The sequence below is a fragment of the Brachycentrus maculatus genome, unplaced genomic scaffold (assembly GCF_059751285.1).
Source record: "Brachycentrus maculatus isolate JH-2025_06_01 unplaced genomic scaffold, ASM5975128v1 h1tg000370l, whole genome shotgun sequence".
Taxonomy (NCBI): Eukaryota; Metazoa; Arthropoda; class Insecta; order Trichoptera; family Brachycentridae; genus Brachycentrus; species Brachycentrus maculatus.
In genome coordinates this window covers 1,745,563-1,762,692 of record NW_028281119.1, presented here as the reverse complement: position 1 = coordinate 1,762,692, position 17,130 = coordinate 1,745,563, and the positions used below count along the sequence as shown (strand labels likewise).

Sequence of the window (17,130 nt, the reverse complement as noted above, 5' to 3'; positions counted from 1 at the left end):
CTTTCCGTAGCATGCGCGTTGAATTCGCAATCTTGCAATCTCGCGACCAACAATAGCGCATTATTATGCTCAATGAATGATGTATGCACTTTTAGGAGGGTTAATAAACTACGAGGGAATCCTTTCTGCATGTCGGCGCTCGTGTGCGCCTTCTTAGCATTCGCTCTTTATTGCTATCGCAAATAAATTACCGCGATATAAATTATAATATATCATTCCCCTTATTTTTTGTTACGTTCTTTCAGTTGCAAAGTCGCGTTTCATGCTGCTTATAATAGACTATGTAAGCCGTGAGCCGTCTCGGTAGTTCGTCTTAGTACATAAATGTTTGATGACAGTCTTTTGTAGACTGTTGATCGCTTGTTTATGGAGCAGTGAAAACATACATTCAATATTCTATTATTTGTTGCAGTTGTTCGATACATTTAGTAGACACGATGGTGACATTGATATAGACGAGATAATATGAAACAGTGGAGCTTTTATAAAGCCTTAATTTTTATATTTTGTATATTAAAAACATTGTTATCTCTGCGGTACGGTAATATAACACTCTCCTTATCATTCATCGTTCACTTTGTGTAATACCACTTAAAAACACTTACTTCATGACATGAAAGTGAAATTGCCACAAAAAATGTTATTTTTTATTATCTTTGAAAGAGACAGAAGATTTAGGAATCACAATGGGAATATTTTAAAAAGTGGACTAAAATTTAATTGGTTGTTTATTATTGGTAAGTCTTTATTACCCTGGATTGGTACCTGAAGCGGAGGGCTGGTCACTTTGCTTTAATGTGTTAACGATCAAGATAACACTGCGTTTATATGATGCAGTGCCCTATGCACCATCGGGTGCGGATGAGGGTTTGAAGAAGAAAGTCTTTATCTTTTTATATATGGTGGCGACGCGGTACCTGCAGGAAAAAAATATAATTATTTCAATAACTCGCATGGATATAGATTTGAGGCCTTAAACGGAGAACATGTCCTGGGTATAATGACGGTAAGGCAATGGCAGCCCTGGTGCCATCGAAAGCGCACTCCGGTCCGGTTGGTAATGTTTTAATTGCGAACGTCGGGGGCGGCCGCCGCGCGATGGTCAGGTTGATAGCCCGGCGCGCACCGGCTGCAGCGGTGCCTCGGCAGGTACCTGTCGGCCCGCTCTATCTGCACCGCGCACCGGTACCTGCCCAGCGGAGCGTGCCGGCCCTGCCAGCCCCGCCAGCCCTGGCGGTGGCGGTGCCCGGCCAGATTACAGGCAACGCGGCGGGTACGTGTACTCGGTAATTGTCTACGTAATCGCAGGAGGCTTACGCACTTTTAGGTGCATCACCCACCTAGATGTCAATATCTTTGAATACCACAAATCAAGGGTCGCGTGTTATACCCAGGTACCGTAAACAATTTTGGGTGACCAAATATACTTAAACGTCTCATTTCGAGCTACCCGGTAATTGTTTCTACATATCGCAGGAGGCTTACCTATTTTTAGGTGCATCAGCCATCTAACTTTGCGATTAGCGACGTCGATTAGGATATCTTTGATATGCACAAATTAAGGGTTGCGTGTTATGTACCATAAATACCACGTTCTGTATAATGTTTTAGTGACTATTAAAAGCTGTCCCACCCCATTCCCAGATCTAATATAGAAGCATCTACACTTAAAATTGTATTCAGTTAAGGGCTGCGTGTTATGTATCATAAATAGCACGTTCTTTATAGTGTGTGATAATGTTTTGGTGACTATTCCAATCATGGTTGGAATGGTGACTGTTACACGTGTATCAAGTGATCACTTAAATCAGCCTATGACATATAGTAAGCCCCGTAAATACCCAGACTTCTATACTCTTCTTCTGCTACGTTGAGATGTTAATTAAAAAAAATACATTTAAAAAAATACCGTGTTGTACGATTTGTTCCTAACGGTACCCGGCGCCGATTAAATGTATCGCTTATTTACACGCCATTTATCGCGCTCGCCTCGCTGACAATGAGCGGTCTTCATCTTTTCGGACGCTTTAACAAGTACACCCGTTTTGTCTGTATTTTTCGACATTCTTCACTCTCGAGCACTCGTCGTCGTGTTCACGTCCCAGGTATATAGTATTATATATCTACGTGTGGGTACCTACGTTCCGTGATTCGGTTCGGCCCCGTGCAATGGCAGTAAAACATCCGAAACCAGACGAAAACAAATCACCGGCCGAGTGGCCCGACGCCCCCGCGGAGTCAACGGACTACCTTGGGTAATGGGTACGCACGGCGAGCGCTGCTCCACTCACTGCAGCGGTCCGGGCGGGACGAATCGGGCACATCGACTGTCAACTCTCTAACATCTCATTCATGGTTTCGCTTCCTGCTGCCCCGGAACTTTCTGTGACTTAATGTCACTCCGGAATAGAAATATGACGGGTTTTGCGCGAACTGCCTCTACAGTGGATTTTGTATGAGTAACTTATAAAGGATGATACATTATGACATTTTTTCGTTTCATTGAAATACCTTCGGTAATGGATACGCACGGTAAGCGCTGCTCCACTCACTGCAGCGGTCCGGGCGGGACGAATTGGGTACATCGACTGTCAACTCTCTAACATCTCATTCACGGTTTCGCTTCCTGCTGCCCGGGAACTTTCTGTGACTCGATGTGACTCCGGAATAGAAACACGACGTGTGCGCGAATGGCCTGTACAGTGGTTGTTGTGTATTGAGTAACGTATAAAGGTCTCACTACCATTCATCGTTCACTTTGTGTAATACCACTTAAAAACACTACTTTATCACTACTGGTTTCGAAATAATCATCCGTCAATCCATTATCAGGTCGAATGTAGACCTGCTGATGGAATATACCTAAGAGAGAAGCGCAATAAATATGTTGGGATAAATTGACGTAAGGAAAGGAAATAGAGGATGAAATAGAGAATAGCAATGGCTGGGACACACGGGGTTGCATACCCGTGCCGTACAGTTCGTACGAGCCACTTGAAATTTGTACGAACTCTTCGAGGTAAATACAGTCCAGTTGTAGATTATCACTCATAACCTCATACTTGAGCAATTGAAATGGCTGTAACTGCAAGTCTTTAACTTTACTTACGGGCTTGTTATTATACTAATTTCGTATTGATAGGTTAACAAGTGTAAAATTATAGCTTTTTATGTAATATATTATTGAAATCACATGGTGTTTATTAGTAGAACGTAATAAAATTGGTCTCATTCATTTTGTTGGACAATTTTATTATATCTCAGCTCATCTGACCACTTGCGTACATCTCTACACCATCTATCGGTTGCATACCTCGCTTCGGGCTCCGAACATCGGATAGAATTCTACCTCCTCAGTCTCGCTGCGCGCCGGGTCGATCGGTATTTATATAGAAATTTGATATGTACCAGGGGGAATCGGAGTTAACGACAATGGGCAATCGAAATCCCACAGCGGCAAAATATTTCCACACGGGTGAGGTTTTTTCTTCTTCCTTAAGCTGTTTATTGCGAACGTATCCATTTTAAGTTCTCGCATTTCTGTTTTCCTTGACGAAAATCTATCGGAAATCTTTTCGATTCTTTATTATGGGGGTTTTGTTTGCTTTTTTTGCAAACTACTCAAAGGTGATTATTTTTTTTTAAAAGTATTTATTTACACTGTATTAAAATATTATAATAAATTGTGACTTTCCGCATCGAAAATATTAATTTTGGTAATTTTCATTTCACTTCGTGATGACATAAAGTAACGTTATATTTTCTCGAATATTTCATTCATCATAGATTTTTACCTAACGAATGATGTAATTATAAAATTAGATAAGTTTGAATAAAATTTCGTAAATTTACTGGTATTAAGTAGCCATCGTTTTTATTTTAAAATTTCTTATTGTAAATATCGAAATTGGATGACTCGCGGTTATCTAGTTTTTTGTACATTCAATTTTCATTTTATTTATTAAAATATAACTAATAAAAATTAAACACTCGTATTTCACCGATAATTGAGGTTTATTTCACATAATTAGTTTCGAAAACTACAGATGTTTTCATCGACATGTGATCACAAAAAAAAAACAACATTCAATTTGTTTCATTCCATAATGTAAATGCCACATCAATCAATAATTAAATGTAATTATGTATATACCTAATGAGATTATGATAAAATAAATATTTATGAAAATACTGCCTTGTGACTCTTTTTTAATTCAACTATGATGTTGATAATATACTTTGTAATCGAATTGATATTTGTGCAAAATCGAAATAGTCGGTCAACGTTCTCGGTTGAACCGACGCCGACGTTGCAAGACTGTATGAAGGTTTAGAAAAGGAATAAATTAGAGGTTAATGTGTAATTTTGAACAAATCCACGGGTATCTACTCAATATTTCATCTCCCTCCCGCTGGGGTTCAGTGCTGGTCCTATCCGACTCTAGAATTCCTGTTAAAATAATTATCCTCCGAAGGAGGCGGAGAGGGTGGGGGGGAGGAGCCGTACCTGTTCGCCTTGTTCCAAAGCTCGGAATTCCTCGTCTGAATTCCGTGACGTCACCGCGCATACCGCCAATCGGAAGAGTGGTAGCGCTATTATGACAATCCTAATGTCGATGTCGGTTCCGTTCACATAGGGTTGGAATTTTGGATTCGCCTTCACGGTATCGTGGTTCATTTTCTTCTTCATTTTGATGCTACCTACGGTTTCCATAAAAAAAATCTTCACGCTTCCCTCCCTACTATTATTTTTTTAAATATATATACTAATATAGGCACGTTTTTAAATAAAATTATTTTCAATTAAGCAATTGTTATAATTTCATACAATTATCGGAACAATATTTTTTTTCGTAATTTGTCTTGGAGTTGAGCTTTGATCTTTTCTTTTTCCCCTTTTCCTCCCTCCCGTACCTCTTGCAGGTAATTATATTAATTACATATGTGAAATTTTGTAATGGAATGTTACAAAAACCTGTTTTTTTTGTTACTCATTAATGTAAACGTATTTATGTAAGTGTTCTGTAAAATTTCCAAATAAAATAAAAATATCAAAGTTTTGCATGTTTGCAGCAAAAGCAAACCAAATACGAACATGTACGACATACATTTGAACATTTATTTTTATATTAAATTACTAAGCAATTTAACGCATTAAAATTTAATGCGAAGGATGTTTTTGTTTATTGGCATAAGTTTTTCAAATCTTGGGTTAATGCATATGTATATTTACATACAAACATACATAGGAATGAAATGTATGCAATTTTTTGAAAAGTACAAATAAACGTTCATTTACCGAATTTTTACTGAAACGTTACAAACTTTAATTTATTTGTAGATACTATGGTATGATTTATGATTTTTTAGAACGTTTATGGCACCTCCCCTGGGGGACGCGCCTCTCAGTTTGGAAATCGCATGTATACAATGAATGTAATTTGACGGCTTTCTGATATAGGTAAAAGAAGCACATTAGTGCATTACGCATTAGTGTATGAAGTAGATTTTCTCAACTTGACTAACCCCGCCGTTTATAGGCGACGGGGTTAGTTAATTATAGTTTGTTTATTACGGGGAGTTGTATCGCATAAACATTATACATAGGTATTCAACTTGACTTAATGCTTGCTCAAGTGTATTTCGGGAATAACGTATTGTACAACCGATGCTATCTTCTGTCTGAGATTACTCGAGCATGACTTGGTGTATTTTTTGTTTGCATTTTTTTTTTCATGGAAATCGTACACGTGTGTGCAAAATACTCCCCGTCAGCATATAAATTATGTTCCAAGTTCATTGGCTTTTCGATAAATTATTGTTTGATTTCTGACAACCCTTCCCACTTTTCATGCATATGTTGTCATATACTTGGCCGAGGTAGGCGTGTTGTACATACCTGTATTTTTCCTCGCAACCATAGAGAATAATTTCCATATTACACCATCGATAAAAAGTTTCTTGAAGATGGAGATTTATTGAAACATTTCCTGACAAAAAACTAATGTCATGGTTCGGTATAGGATCTTCGTTTTCTTTCAGTTTCATAAAAATAAGATGATTACTTCTTCATGTATTTCCATATTTACTCATGGGAAGGGGTTCCTTTTCTCTGGTCTCGTTTGAATAATAATATTTTGAATATTATTTTATGAAATCTCATCAAAGCTGAAGAAGATTATGGAAGTCTGGGCATTTACGGGGCTGACGACCGTCATAGGCTGGTTTAAATAAATATAAAGCTGGTAAACCAGCTTATGACGGTCGTCAGTCCCGTAAATGCCCAGACTTCCATATTCTTCTTCATCTTTGATGAGATGTCAAAAAATAATATGAAAATAACTCCTGTAATTGGAGATAATCCCGATTTTGTGAACAAGTATTTGGACACACTCAAAATGTTGTAAATATTTTGAATAGGCGGCGAAAACCCCACAATTCACCCTCAAGATATCTAATATTTCATTAAGTTAGTGCCGTAAATGATTACCTACGATTATTATTATTATTATTATTGTATTTCCTGTAAAGATTCGATGTATGCCGATAAGTGAGTGCATCTGAGCACATGGGCGAGTTACACAATAAGCTCGTGATGGATGGCGAATGCTCACTTCCCCCCGCCACCCGAGCCGGCGCGGCGCATAGCCTATTATTAACAGTTTCCGGCGTATCACTATGACATCCGCGCTCCGTTCTTCGCTACTCTCTTCGCGCTCTTTGCGTCCCTCTCTTTACCTCTAACGCGTGGATCTCCCCGCTCATTTTCACCTCGGGTAGGTATCGCCTGAAAATGCTTAAATGACTTACTTTTTATAAAAATTACTAGATATGTATAGATTTGGCATTCAATTTGTAGAACTCCATTTTAATTTATGTATGAAGTGTTAATTCAAACACTGATTTTTTGAGTCTACTAAGTTGTGTTTTATGGTTAAAAAACACGAAAAATCAATTTTGTGACAGTTGTTTCGCCTAGAACATGCTATAACTAGGAAATAATTGTCACAAAATTTTTAAATGTGTAAAATACAACTTAGTAGACTCAAAAAATCAGTGTTTGATTTAACATTCAATACAGAAATTACTAGAACCTAGAAATTAACTAGAAACCATGAAATGTATTGATCAATTTGTAAATTCAAACAAAAAACCGACAAACCTAACAAACGACAAACAACAAACGGCGGGATTTGAAGAAAACTAGGATTAGGAAAATGTGAATTTTACAAAAACGAGTACGGGTTAATTTGACGAATCCAATATGGGCATGGGTGTAACTGAAACACCAAGTGTTTTACTTCATACTTATTTATAAACATGAATATTTATTACGCAACCATCGGATTTTTAGTAGCATTTCTTTAATATTGCGAAAAATGCAGTTACTTTTATCTATCTGTTCAAACTAAATCCTATTGTATTTATTTTGATTTTTAATTTCAGTTTTACTTGGTTAATACTAATATTTCTTATATAATTCACTATAGAAATAGTGGTATTTCATATGTAAACCTTAAATTAAAATGGATAGATGTAACCAATCAATTAATGAAAGCATTTATGTATTGTGTTTTATATAGATTTTACGATAAACGAACGTCTCTAGTTTTTGCTGAAGAACTTGTTCGAAGCTGCATGTTAAGCTGCTTCCTACCCATCTCTATGGGCTTATTTATATTTTATTATTATTAGGGCACGTAGTTGGTCGAGAGTATTAGGGTGGAGGGGTGATTTACGACGTTTGAGCGTTTGCCTAGCTCAGTCTTCAAAGTTCTGCTGACATTTATTTCTTTATTTACGGCCGAAGCCAAATTTACAAAGAATATAACATCGTTAGAAGATCACTATCTCATACATAGAAAATCTAGCGATATACATTTGTCCACCTCCGTAGTGTAATGGTCAGCATGCTCGCCCACCGTTCTGGAGGTCCCGGGTTCGATTCCCAGGGGGGTTTAATAAATATAAGTGATTTTTTCACTCTAATATTTATTCAATATTACACTGGACTGGTACCTGAAGTGGAGGGCTGATCACCTTTCCTTCATGTGTAATCGATCGAGATAACACTGCGTTTATATGAAGCAGTGCCCTATGCACCATTGGGGTGCGGTAAGGGATTTTTTTTTTTTATACATTTAGTAAACATAACGCTGATTTTGTGAGCATCTCGAAGTAGTTAACATATAATTTTGATATCAAAGTAAAGAACGAAAAATTGTGATGTAGAATGCTGTTCATCTCGCGCTGTTAAAAAATCGGTTAAGATATTCCGCTATGGATAGTAGTGATTCCAATTCATGTGGAGAATTCACAAATCCATACATTCTAGACATGTGGGAATTGAAACATGGAATGATGTTTGTTGCGAGCTTCACTATTACGAAATATTTCGTAATAGGTGATATACACTAGATTATAAATTAAGAATTTTCTCAATATTAGCATAAAGGTGGAGACTGACCGGAGCATTTCGTCGTAACATAACGTCGTAACATCGCTCGCGGCGAGCATCACCGAGCAGCCGAAACTATGGATGGAGCGCTCGGCTCGGTGTACTGACTGCCTGAATGCTCGCATCGTAACGTGTTACGTTACGACGAAATGCTCCGGTCAGTCTCCACCTTAAGAATAATTTCTTCTAATCCATACCACCCGTGTAACCATCAAACTGACGATTCTGAAATGAACGAAATCGTAGAGGAAATGTAGAAACCGTAGGTTTCCAAATTTCTACTCATTGCCGTTAAAAATTCGTACAACCCAACGAATTCTGTTTCGTTTATTATGCGAGTATGGTACTGAGCAAAGATAACTATTGGTATTAGAGAAAATAATTACTTTATTTGTATGAAGTAGTGTACAATGTCAAACTTTTAACAGGATCATATTCTCTGTAAACACATCGCTCACTCCTTTCGAGAACGTCATAAATAAAAAAAACTGGATTTTTCAGGAGAACGTTTTTAAAGTTTAAAAATATAACACAATGTATTAAAAATAAATATCAAGCCACCTATTGAACTTTTTACTGTGCAACAAATCTTTTTAGGTAAAACCTGAAGGGTTTTTCTCCATTTGAAAAATTTTTAGTATATTTTAAAAAATAATTAAACAATACCTTTTCTTCAAAATGCAAAAACAACATTTTCTGCCCTGTAGCGGGTAAATATTAAGTTAAAAATATGCCACTTTTGCTGGGATATAGTACATTTTCTGGGCAATCCGAAAACATGCACGACTGAAAACTGACGATTTTTTATTATGACGTTCTTGAAAGGAGTGAGCGACATGTCATGCACAAAAACGCGGCTCTACACTACACGCACGCTGGATTAAATATGCCCGATGCGTTCAAAACTCCACACGTGTGGACGGTCTGCGGTCAAAAATGTGTATTTATTATACATTGTGATTTTTATAGCTATGAAGGTCCGACACCTCCGATCAAAACCCAGCGACGAATGGAATTCCATTCTGTAAAACCGGCATAACATATTGTCATTATTATGGAAGCGATTGAGGATCATGTACTGTCAAATATACAATTCAGTAGGCGACCGGCTGTGCAAAAAGCCGCACGTATTGTCCGCACACATTTTTTAAAAAGAATATGTATTGAAAAAATACTTTTACAATTTTTTTAATTCATTACCTTTCAATAACTGTTTTGTTTTCAAAACCATATTTATTTCGAAGAAAAACTTATTTTTAAATATGAAAAAGGTGTTTTGAGCAAAACAATTCAATTACGTTAAATGTCACCTGGGTTTAAAGAAAATTAATTTGCAGGCTATTCATCAATTCCCGCCTTTAATATTGATGCCTAATTTCGCCCAGCTCCATCTACGTAAATGGTGGCTGCTTCCGGTACAGCTGATTCCCAATGACAGATCTTTTGGCGGGAAATACGGCGGTACCAATATAGCGAAGTTGTAAAATCATACACGATAAATATGTTTCCGCGCTTACATATTTTCTATTTCCCGTTGATCATTTGAGAATCAGCTGTTCAAAAGTCGCCATATTTGATTCCGTTTAATTTTAGCATGTGGGGTGTAGTACTACCGTTACGGTAAAATTACAAGTATGTAGTAAATAATGAAGGAAATTGTCGCTTTTTTCTCTTCGCATAATGCAGAGTCGCAGACTTTCTAGATTCGATCGCACTCTCCCACTACTTGATTCCTATTTTCAAACACAAGTTGCTCGGGTTTGCCTAAAAATAGCATTGAATTGAAATATTTATGTTTATCTATTACAATACCGAAAATATTTATTTGAAAAAGTACTTTTAACAATATCGGAAAGCTTTGATAGTTGCTTAATGTATTATTTCCAATTTCACTATAAATACAACATATTTCACACATTTCCTTAACATCGTAAAATATTGCTGGAATTGGCCTTTCGTCCAGTGAGAAACTGAGGATAATCATATCTTAGATGGTTACTACAATATAAAAATGAAATATAAATTTACCGTTTAAATAGTTAGCCTTAAGAGTTAATTTACCCAATGGTGCATAGGGGACTGCGACGCATCGACACAACGATATCTCGATCGTCAATTGCGTAAGGGCGAGGTGATCAGTCTCGCGCTTCAGTGAAAAATCGCCAGTATTTATTTTGACCTCCATTGAGAATCGAATTCGGCCCCTCCCCAGCACTGTAGCTAAACGCGCTAACCACTACACAACAGAGAGAAACATAATAAATGTTAATCAAATATTTATCTTTAAAAAAGTATATATGTACATTAAAATAAATAATACGATGAAAGAACCTACGCGTCGTACATTTTGTACGCAATCAACGCCGAACGAATTTAATGTTGCCTAATGAGTACGTAGTACGTTCGTAGTGGGCAGTAGCTACGTTGTTGTGATAATGGAGTTCGTAGTTCGTAGCACCTGACCCAGCGGGAATGTTTTCATCTTGTCCCCCCCTCCCCTCCGCCTCCCCCCTCCCGCTCCTGAAACTCGGAACAAATTTTCAGTCATCTGACTCGATAACCTCTAGCTGGTTCGGTTTACTGCCGCCGCGGCGCCACCGTCCCGCCCATCTCGCGTCCCGCTCGCTCGCGCCCACGCCGCCATGTGCTCGTCTCGTCTGGCCCGTCCCGCTCCCCGCCGTTTCGGCCCACCTCGCCAAAAAGGAACCATCTAGCGGTATGCGTTATCAACTACTTCCAAAAGCGAAACTTACCTTTTTACTAAGCGATACCAACTCGCGAGTTCACGACGAACCGTCGTCGTTTCTTTTCCTCTAATGCCGCGAAACAAAAAAAGGAGACACGAACTAGAATGTCTCTGTACCTCTTTTTGCGTTGTCTCTTTTCGTCACTGTGACGTCGGCGTAAATGCATCCTACTCTTGCATTTTCTCCCCACTGCCGCTGTGGTGCGTTTACCTCGTGGTTGCAGTGCGTCACGTAGTACGTACGACGCCCGCTACTATTCAGTGGCGCTTCAGACGCCGTCGCCTTCGGTTGTCTGTGAGGTGTTCAAATTTTGTTCGGAGTTTTGTTTCCTTTCGGAAATAACATCGGAGAACTGTAAGGCCTATTATGATGTTAAATTTATCGTCTTTTCGGTTTATTATTTTTTTATCGGATGGTTCCAAATATTTAACTTTATAGTTAATTCATGTTTACCCGTCAAATGATTTCCTCCAAATTTTGTCCTTGTTTAGTATCAAGACCATAGTAAAATATGAGCTATTTTGTGTTTAAATAACTGTTTTATTTCAAATAAACAAATATCTTAATAATATCCAAAAACCATAATCGTATCGATTTCACGATTTCTAAGAGTTTACCTGTTTGGTATCTTGGATTTTTACTTCCTTCCCTGGTCATGGAAGTAGGCGAATATGGCGATGATAATGAATTGATCGCGGTTATTGGTGTCGATTAGTAATTAGTGGTGTTTGTTTCCAGCGGAGTGGCAGTGTGCGTGCTGAGCGGCTGCGCGGAGTGCAGCGCCAGCAGCGGGAGCGACATCACCGAGCCCGGCTCGCCCTACAGCCCCGCCTCGTCCAGCTCTGGCTGCGCGTCCGAGGGCGGCGCGGGGCGCGCGGGCGGCGCGGGCGGCGCGGGGCCCAGCCGGCCCGCCTGGCCCTGGGCGCCCCCCGCGCCCCGCGCGCCCGACATGCCCGCCGCCGGCCCCGACTGCCCGGCCCAGATCGCCTCCATCCCCAAGCACGTCATCCGCAAGACCGCCGAGCAGCCCGCCGACCCGCTCAAGGCGCAGCGAGGCCGCATCACCGAGTACTTCAAGTCGCAGATGAAGTCCAGCAACGGGCTCAAGCGGGACATCCAGGCGTGGATCTACCGAGCCAATGAGGAAAAGGGCAGAGCCCCGCAGACGGGCGCGCCCGAGCCGCCCGACGATAATTCCGAATGGAATAAATATATCGCCTACCTCTCTCAGACCCTCAGCCCTAAAGTTATACTGAGTTCGGATTTGGCCGATAAAATTGCTACGGACGGCCACAAAAGCGAAAAGGATCCCGCGGAAAATGTTTCCGTCGTCTCGCCTCAAACGCCGCTAGACCGTAAACCGCTTCCCGGCTTGAATCCCATCCCAAATTCTAAAACTAGTTATAGGCTTCTAATTCCTCGGAAGACTGATGTTAATAAGACTTCTACCAATATTGGAAGTAAATCCGTAAAAGAGACAAAAAGTAGAGTAAATGTGACTTCCAAAATCGCCGGAAAGAGAATGAGAGCGACGCAATCTAAGAAGTCGACAGCTCTCGAGGCTTCCGAAGCGCAATTTGCTCAGACCAGAATCCAAAGCCCCGATTCGCCCGCCGCTCAGTCTAATGGAATCGCCACGCCTAATGTTTCCGACAAAAGCACCATGACAAACACTACGAAACTTAACACTAAAAAATCATCTTATGTGCCTTCCAAGACCAAAAAGACGGAATTGGTTCATGATCAAATGTGTCATGCGTATATGAAGATAATCCCCAAAAAAAATATCGATTTAAGTAAATCTACCGAAGTGTCTAGTGAAATTAAGGAAGCTGATAGAGTGCCTTGCTTTAATCTTCAAGCGCAAATCCAAAATTCTAATTCTAATGTGACAACAAACAATTGTAGCGTAGTAACGACTCGTACGAGTGACAATTTAGTTAAATCTAATACCAATGTATCCGCCTCTAATGTGACAGTGCCTCAGCCTACGGTAATGCTCACGGCGATTAGAATACCTACGCAAAACCTGCATCGGTTATCGCACACCGACTCGCAAAGCGGGAGAACCGGTAACCACATCAACATAGCCAGCCCGACCAAAATGAACGGCCAATTTATGTTGCCCATGGTTCAGAATTTAAACGGCGCTCTTGTGCAGATACCCACTCTGGTCACCAAAGTGGGACAGAATACGGTGCTTCCTCCCTCTACGCAAAATATAATCCAAAGGACAGATAGCATTGTGAACCAGCAGACGACGCAGATGTTTATCAACGGTACAATCCTTAAAATAAACGGGCCTATGCACCCCGGTCTCCCCGGACTCATAGCTAAACAGATGACCGCAACTAGCACCACTAATGTGTCTTATTCGATGACACAAAAGAACATATCTACAGCTGTGCCGGGAGTTATGGTCTCTAAGCCTAATTTCGCAATGAATCTGAACCATCCTATGTTTGTTTCTTCGTCCGGGTTTATTTTAAATCCGGTCGCTAGCGTAGTTACCACACAAACAAATACAGGGATACCGCAGACGTTCAATGGAAATGTGGTTTTAACAACCCCCGTCCATTCTAATGTACACATTAATCCTAACATTAGTAATAATATATCAGGGATGTCGATGCCTACTTGTAGTATACCAATTTCGCCTTTAAAAATGGGCGATATGAACCGTGTTTTCTTAACCCCGACCCGACCTTCTATACCAAAAATTTCATTAGCTAGTGAAACTGTTTCTGCGAATACTGTCGTGTTAAATTCAAAAACAATCACGTCGAGTGTTGAAAGCAGTATTACTAAAAAAGTTGACAATAGTGTTTCTAGTTCTACAACCAAATATTCCGCGCCTACATTGGATCCAGTCACTCAACCCGCGGTCTCTCCAGCTTCCCCGCCTGTTAGGATATTACCAAACGGTTTCACTAAGAGTGCTAGCGTGAGTACAGTCAATACGGTGACCACAGTGGTTACTAGTGATGAGAAGGTATCGTGCGTGGGCAGGTCATCATCGCCGTCCCCCAGTGTCAGTAGACACGATTCCATTAACTCCATATCAGATGAATTAAGCGTGTGTGAGTCGAGCAAGAGTTACACTCCTGACCAAAGTAATATTAGTTTGGAAGCGGTGAGCTTAGATCTGAATATTGCGTGTGAAATTCCCGTCAAATCTCTGGGAGAAGCGAGTAAAGAATCGGACGACTCTCTACTGTCCATCAACATAAGTGTCGCAGAAGAGATTCTAACTTGTCAAAAGAGTCCTATATTATCCCCACCAAAAACCATACGGTTTCCCGTTAAGAAGCACGCTAATAACGACCCGAGAAGTAGGACCAGCTCTAGATCAAGCGCACCAGAAAATAAGCTTTGCAGATGGAATGGATGCACTCAGTACTTTGAGGACAGCTCAGAGCTCTTGGAGCATTTGCAAGTAAGTATCAAGTATCAAAATATATGGTATACACTGAACTTCCATATGACAAACTTGTATTCAACAACTTTTTCCATTATTTCCTGGAGGAATTGGTACCGGTCTTATTGCATACGTAACCCGGGTACTCAACTTTCCTCGGCTTCATTGAGATCAGCAATACAACAAGTTTTCTGGAATCTACCAAAACCACTTCATTTGTCATTCGATCCGTCCAAGATATACGTAACATCCCGCATTAGAGTCACATGTTTGTGCTGAATACTGTATAACTGGTTCGTCATGAATGTTGCAGGAGTCGCATGTGAATACCCAGGCCGGTCGCGAGACATACACGTGCCTGTGGCAGGGCTGCAAGGTCTACAGCCGACCCTCGTGCTCCCGCTGCTGGCTGGAGCGCCACGTCCTGTCTCACGGGGGGAACAAGCTGTTCCGGTGCATCGTGGATGGCTGCGGACAGAGATTCAACACACAGGTACGAGCAAACCCCTAATCAATCAAACATTTTTATTCTGCACAATGAACAAGTGAACCTCCTATAACGTTGACATAGGTACCCATTTATCTTAGGGAATTTTATAAGGTGTTAATGTTTTAAATTATATTTTTATATTTTAACTAGCGGAAATGACTGTGATGAGTAATTTAAAATAGAAATATAATTTTAAAACATTAACTTCCTTACAACGACCCGTCCAATAACGCGGTACCTATCTCAGCGTTATAGGGGGGTTTTCTGTTTCACATAGAAAATACCAGGATTATCTAATCCAGAGGTTCCCATACTTTTCCTAGGAGTGTTGTACGATTGTTGTTCGATTCCCAGGATAGCGGGGGCCGATTTTAACTCCTTACCTCTCAGTAACTCTTCTTTTCGAAACCATATATTTATTTAGAATAAAAACTTTTTTTTTCCATACAAAAACAATGTTTTAAGAAAAAAAAATCAATTACATCAAATGTTACCAAAGTTAAGCTGCTATTTAACGTACGTAGAGAGCCTTAATTTACCACCATCTGTTTATTTTTTCATCTGTTTTTTGGGATTTCAGGGTTTGCTACAGCGACACGTGAACAGTCACTTTACGGAGCAAGGGACGAGTGCCGCAAGTGCCAGGAAGTCTTTAGATAATGGTGCGCCTAAACTAGTTCGAAGGAATGGCAAAAAGCTACGCTTCCGAAGACAACCCTGGTCGGGTAAGCATTGTAAGTCAATTTTCCAAAAAGACCGTATAAGTTGTCTTTTTTGTCAGTTTTATTAACATTATCTGCACAATAGAAGCTGTCGCCACGTACAAACCAAAGAAATAATAAAAAATGCATAAGCTAATCTTTTTCTTACCTTCATCGCACCAATAGTACATTAGGTACTGCATAAAATTGATACAATTTAAATTTATCATTAATTAAAAAAAGCAAGATGAACAGCCTTTGCTGCAGGTGCCAAAAAGTCTGGGGTAATGTTAAAAGTATATTTGAATAAAAAAATACTTCAATTTATTCTGACATGTAGTAACAGCAATATTTTACGTTTTATTTTTCAATAAACTTTAGTTTTGTTCCCTAAGCTAAAAATTACGCTCGGAGGACAGAGATTTTCATCGAATGAGGTGGCCATCACCTTCATAAATGACTATTTGCAGGGAAAGTCGCCAACTACTATTTGGACGGGTTGAAGAGATCTGCTGTCCAAACTTAAAACACAGTAAAGGACATTTTTTTGTAGTACGTTTTTTTTTTTGCATTTTTGGACTAAGTAGAATCTACTAGTCCTCTAGTAGTCCAAAAATGCAAAAAAAACACACTACAAAAGGACATTTTTTTGTAGTACGTTTTTTTTTTGCATTTTTGGACTAAGTAGAATCTACTAGTCCTCTAGTAGTCCAAAAATGCAAAAAAAACACACTACAAAAAATGTCCCTTACTGTGTTTTGAGTTTGGACAGCCGAGATGTGAGCATCGCTGGGAGAAGTGTATATGTGTAAAAAGAGATTATGTAGAAAAATAAAAAGAGATTTGAAAAAAAAGACTTGTATCATTGTTAGGTCGGAAACTTTTCAAACTACCCTCGTATTACCCAAAAATTTAAAAAAGAATTCTAAAAACTGTCTCCTGTTACAATAAAAAATTGCATATTTTCAAGTGAACTTTTTTTGCCAGTATACCCACGATATGTTCTCTGGGAAGCTGGGAAATATGGTTATATTGTTGGGTTGTTATTTCCAGCGCGCATATTTGACTACTTCGACGCGGGCATGATGGAGGGTCTGCAGTACCGGCTGACGCAGTCCAGCCTGTGGAGGGTGGGCGGGGCGGCGGGGGTGGAGCCCACCATGGGGCTGTACGCGCGCGAGCGAGGCTCCCCCTGCATCACTCTGGCCGCGCACGTGCTGGCGCGCCGCCACCTGCCGCACCTGCAGCACCGCGAGTGCCTCGTCACCTGGATCCCCCGCCATGTGTGAGTACACACTCTCGCTTTTTTCATCAAT

The 17,130-nt window shown here is 39.9% G+C and overlaps 1 protein-coding gene across 3 annotated transcripts in view; it reads left to right on the top strand.

Moving 5' to 3' along the window:
- Nucleotides 1–17,130, top strand: part of jing (AE binding protein 2 jing) — a 141,815-nt gene that overhangs the window by 117,280 nt on the left and 7,405 nt on the right. For 2 of the 3 annotated variants that reach the window (XM_088270096.1, XM_088270098.1), the window contains exons 2-5: nt 11,944–14,641; nt 14,937–15,116; nt 15,694–15,847; nt 16,868–17,099. In XM_088270096.1, the coding sequence (XP_088126222.1) occupies nt 11,944–14,641; nt 14,937–15,116; nt 15,694–15,847; nt 16,868–17,099 (3,264 nt within the window). The remainder of the gene's footprint in view (nt 1–11,943; nt 14,642–14,936; nt 15,117–15,693; nt 15,848–16,867; nt 17,100–17,130) is intronic. The other variant, XM_088270097.1, reaches the window with a different exon arrangement.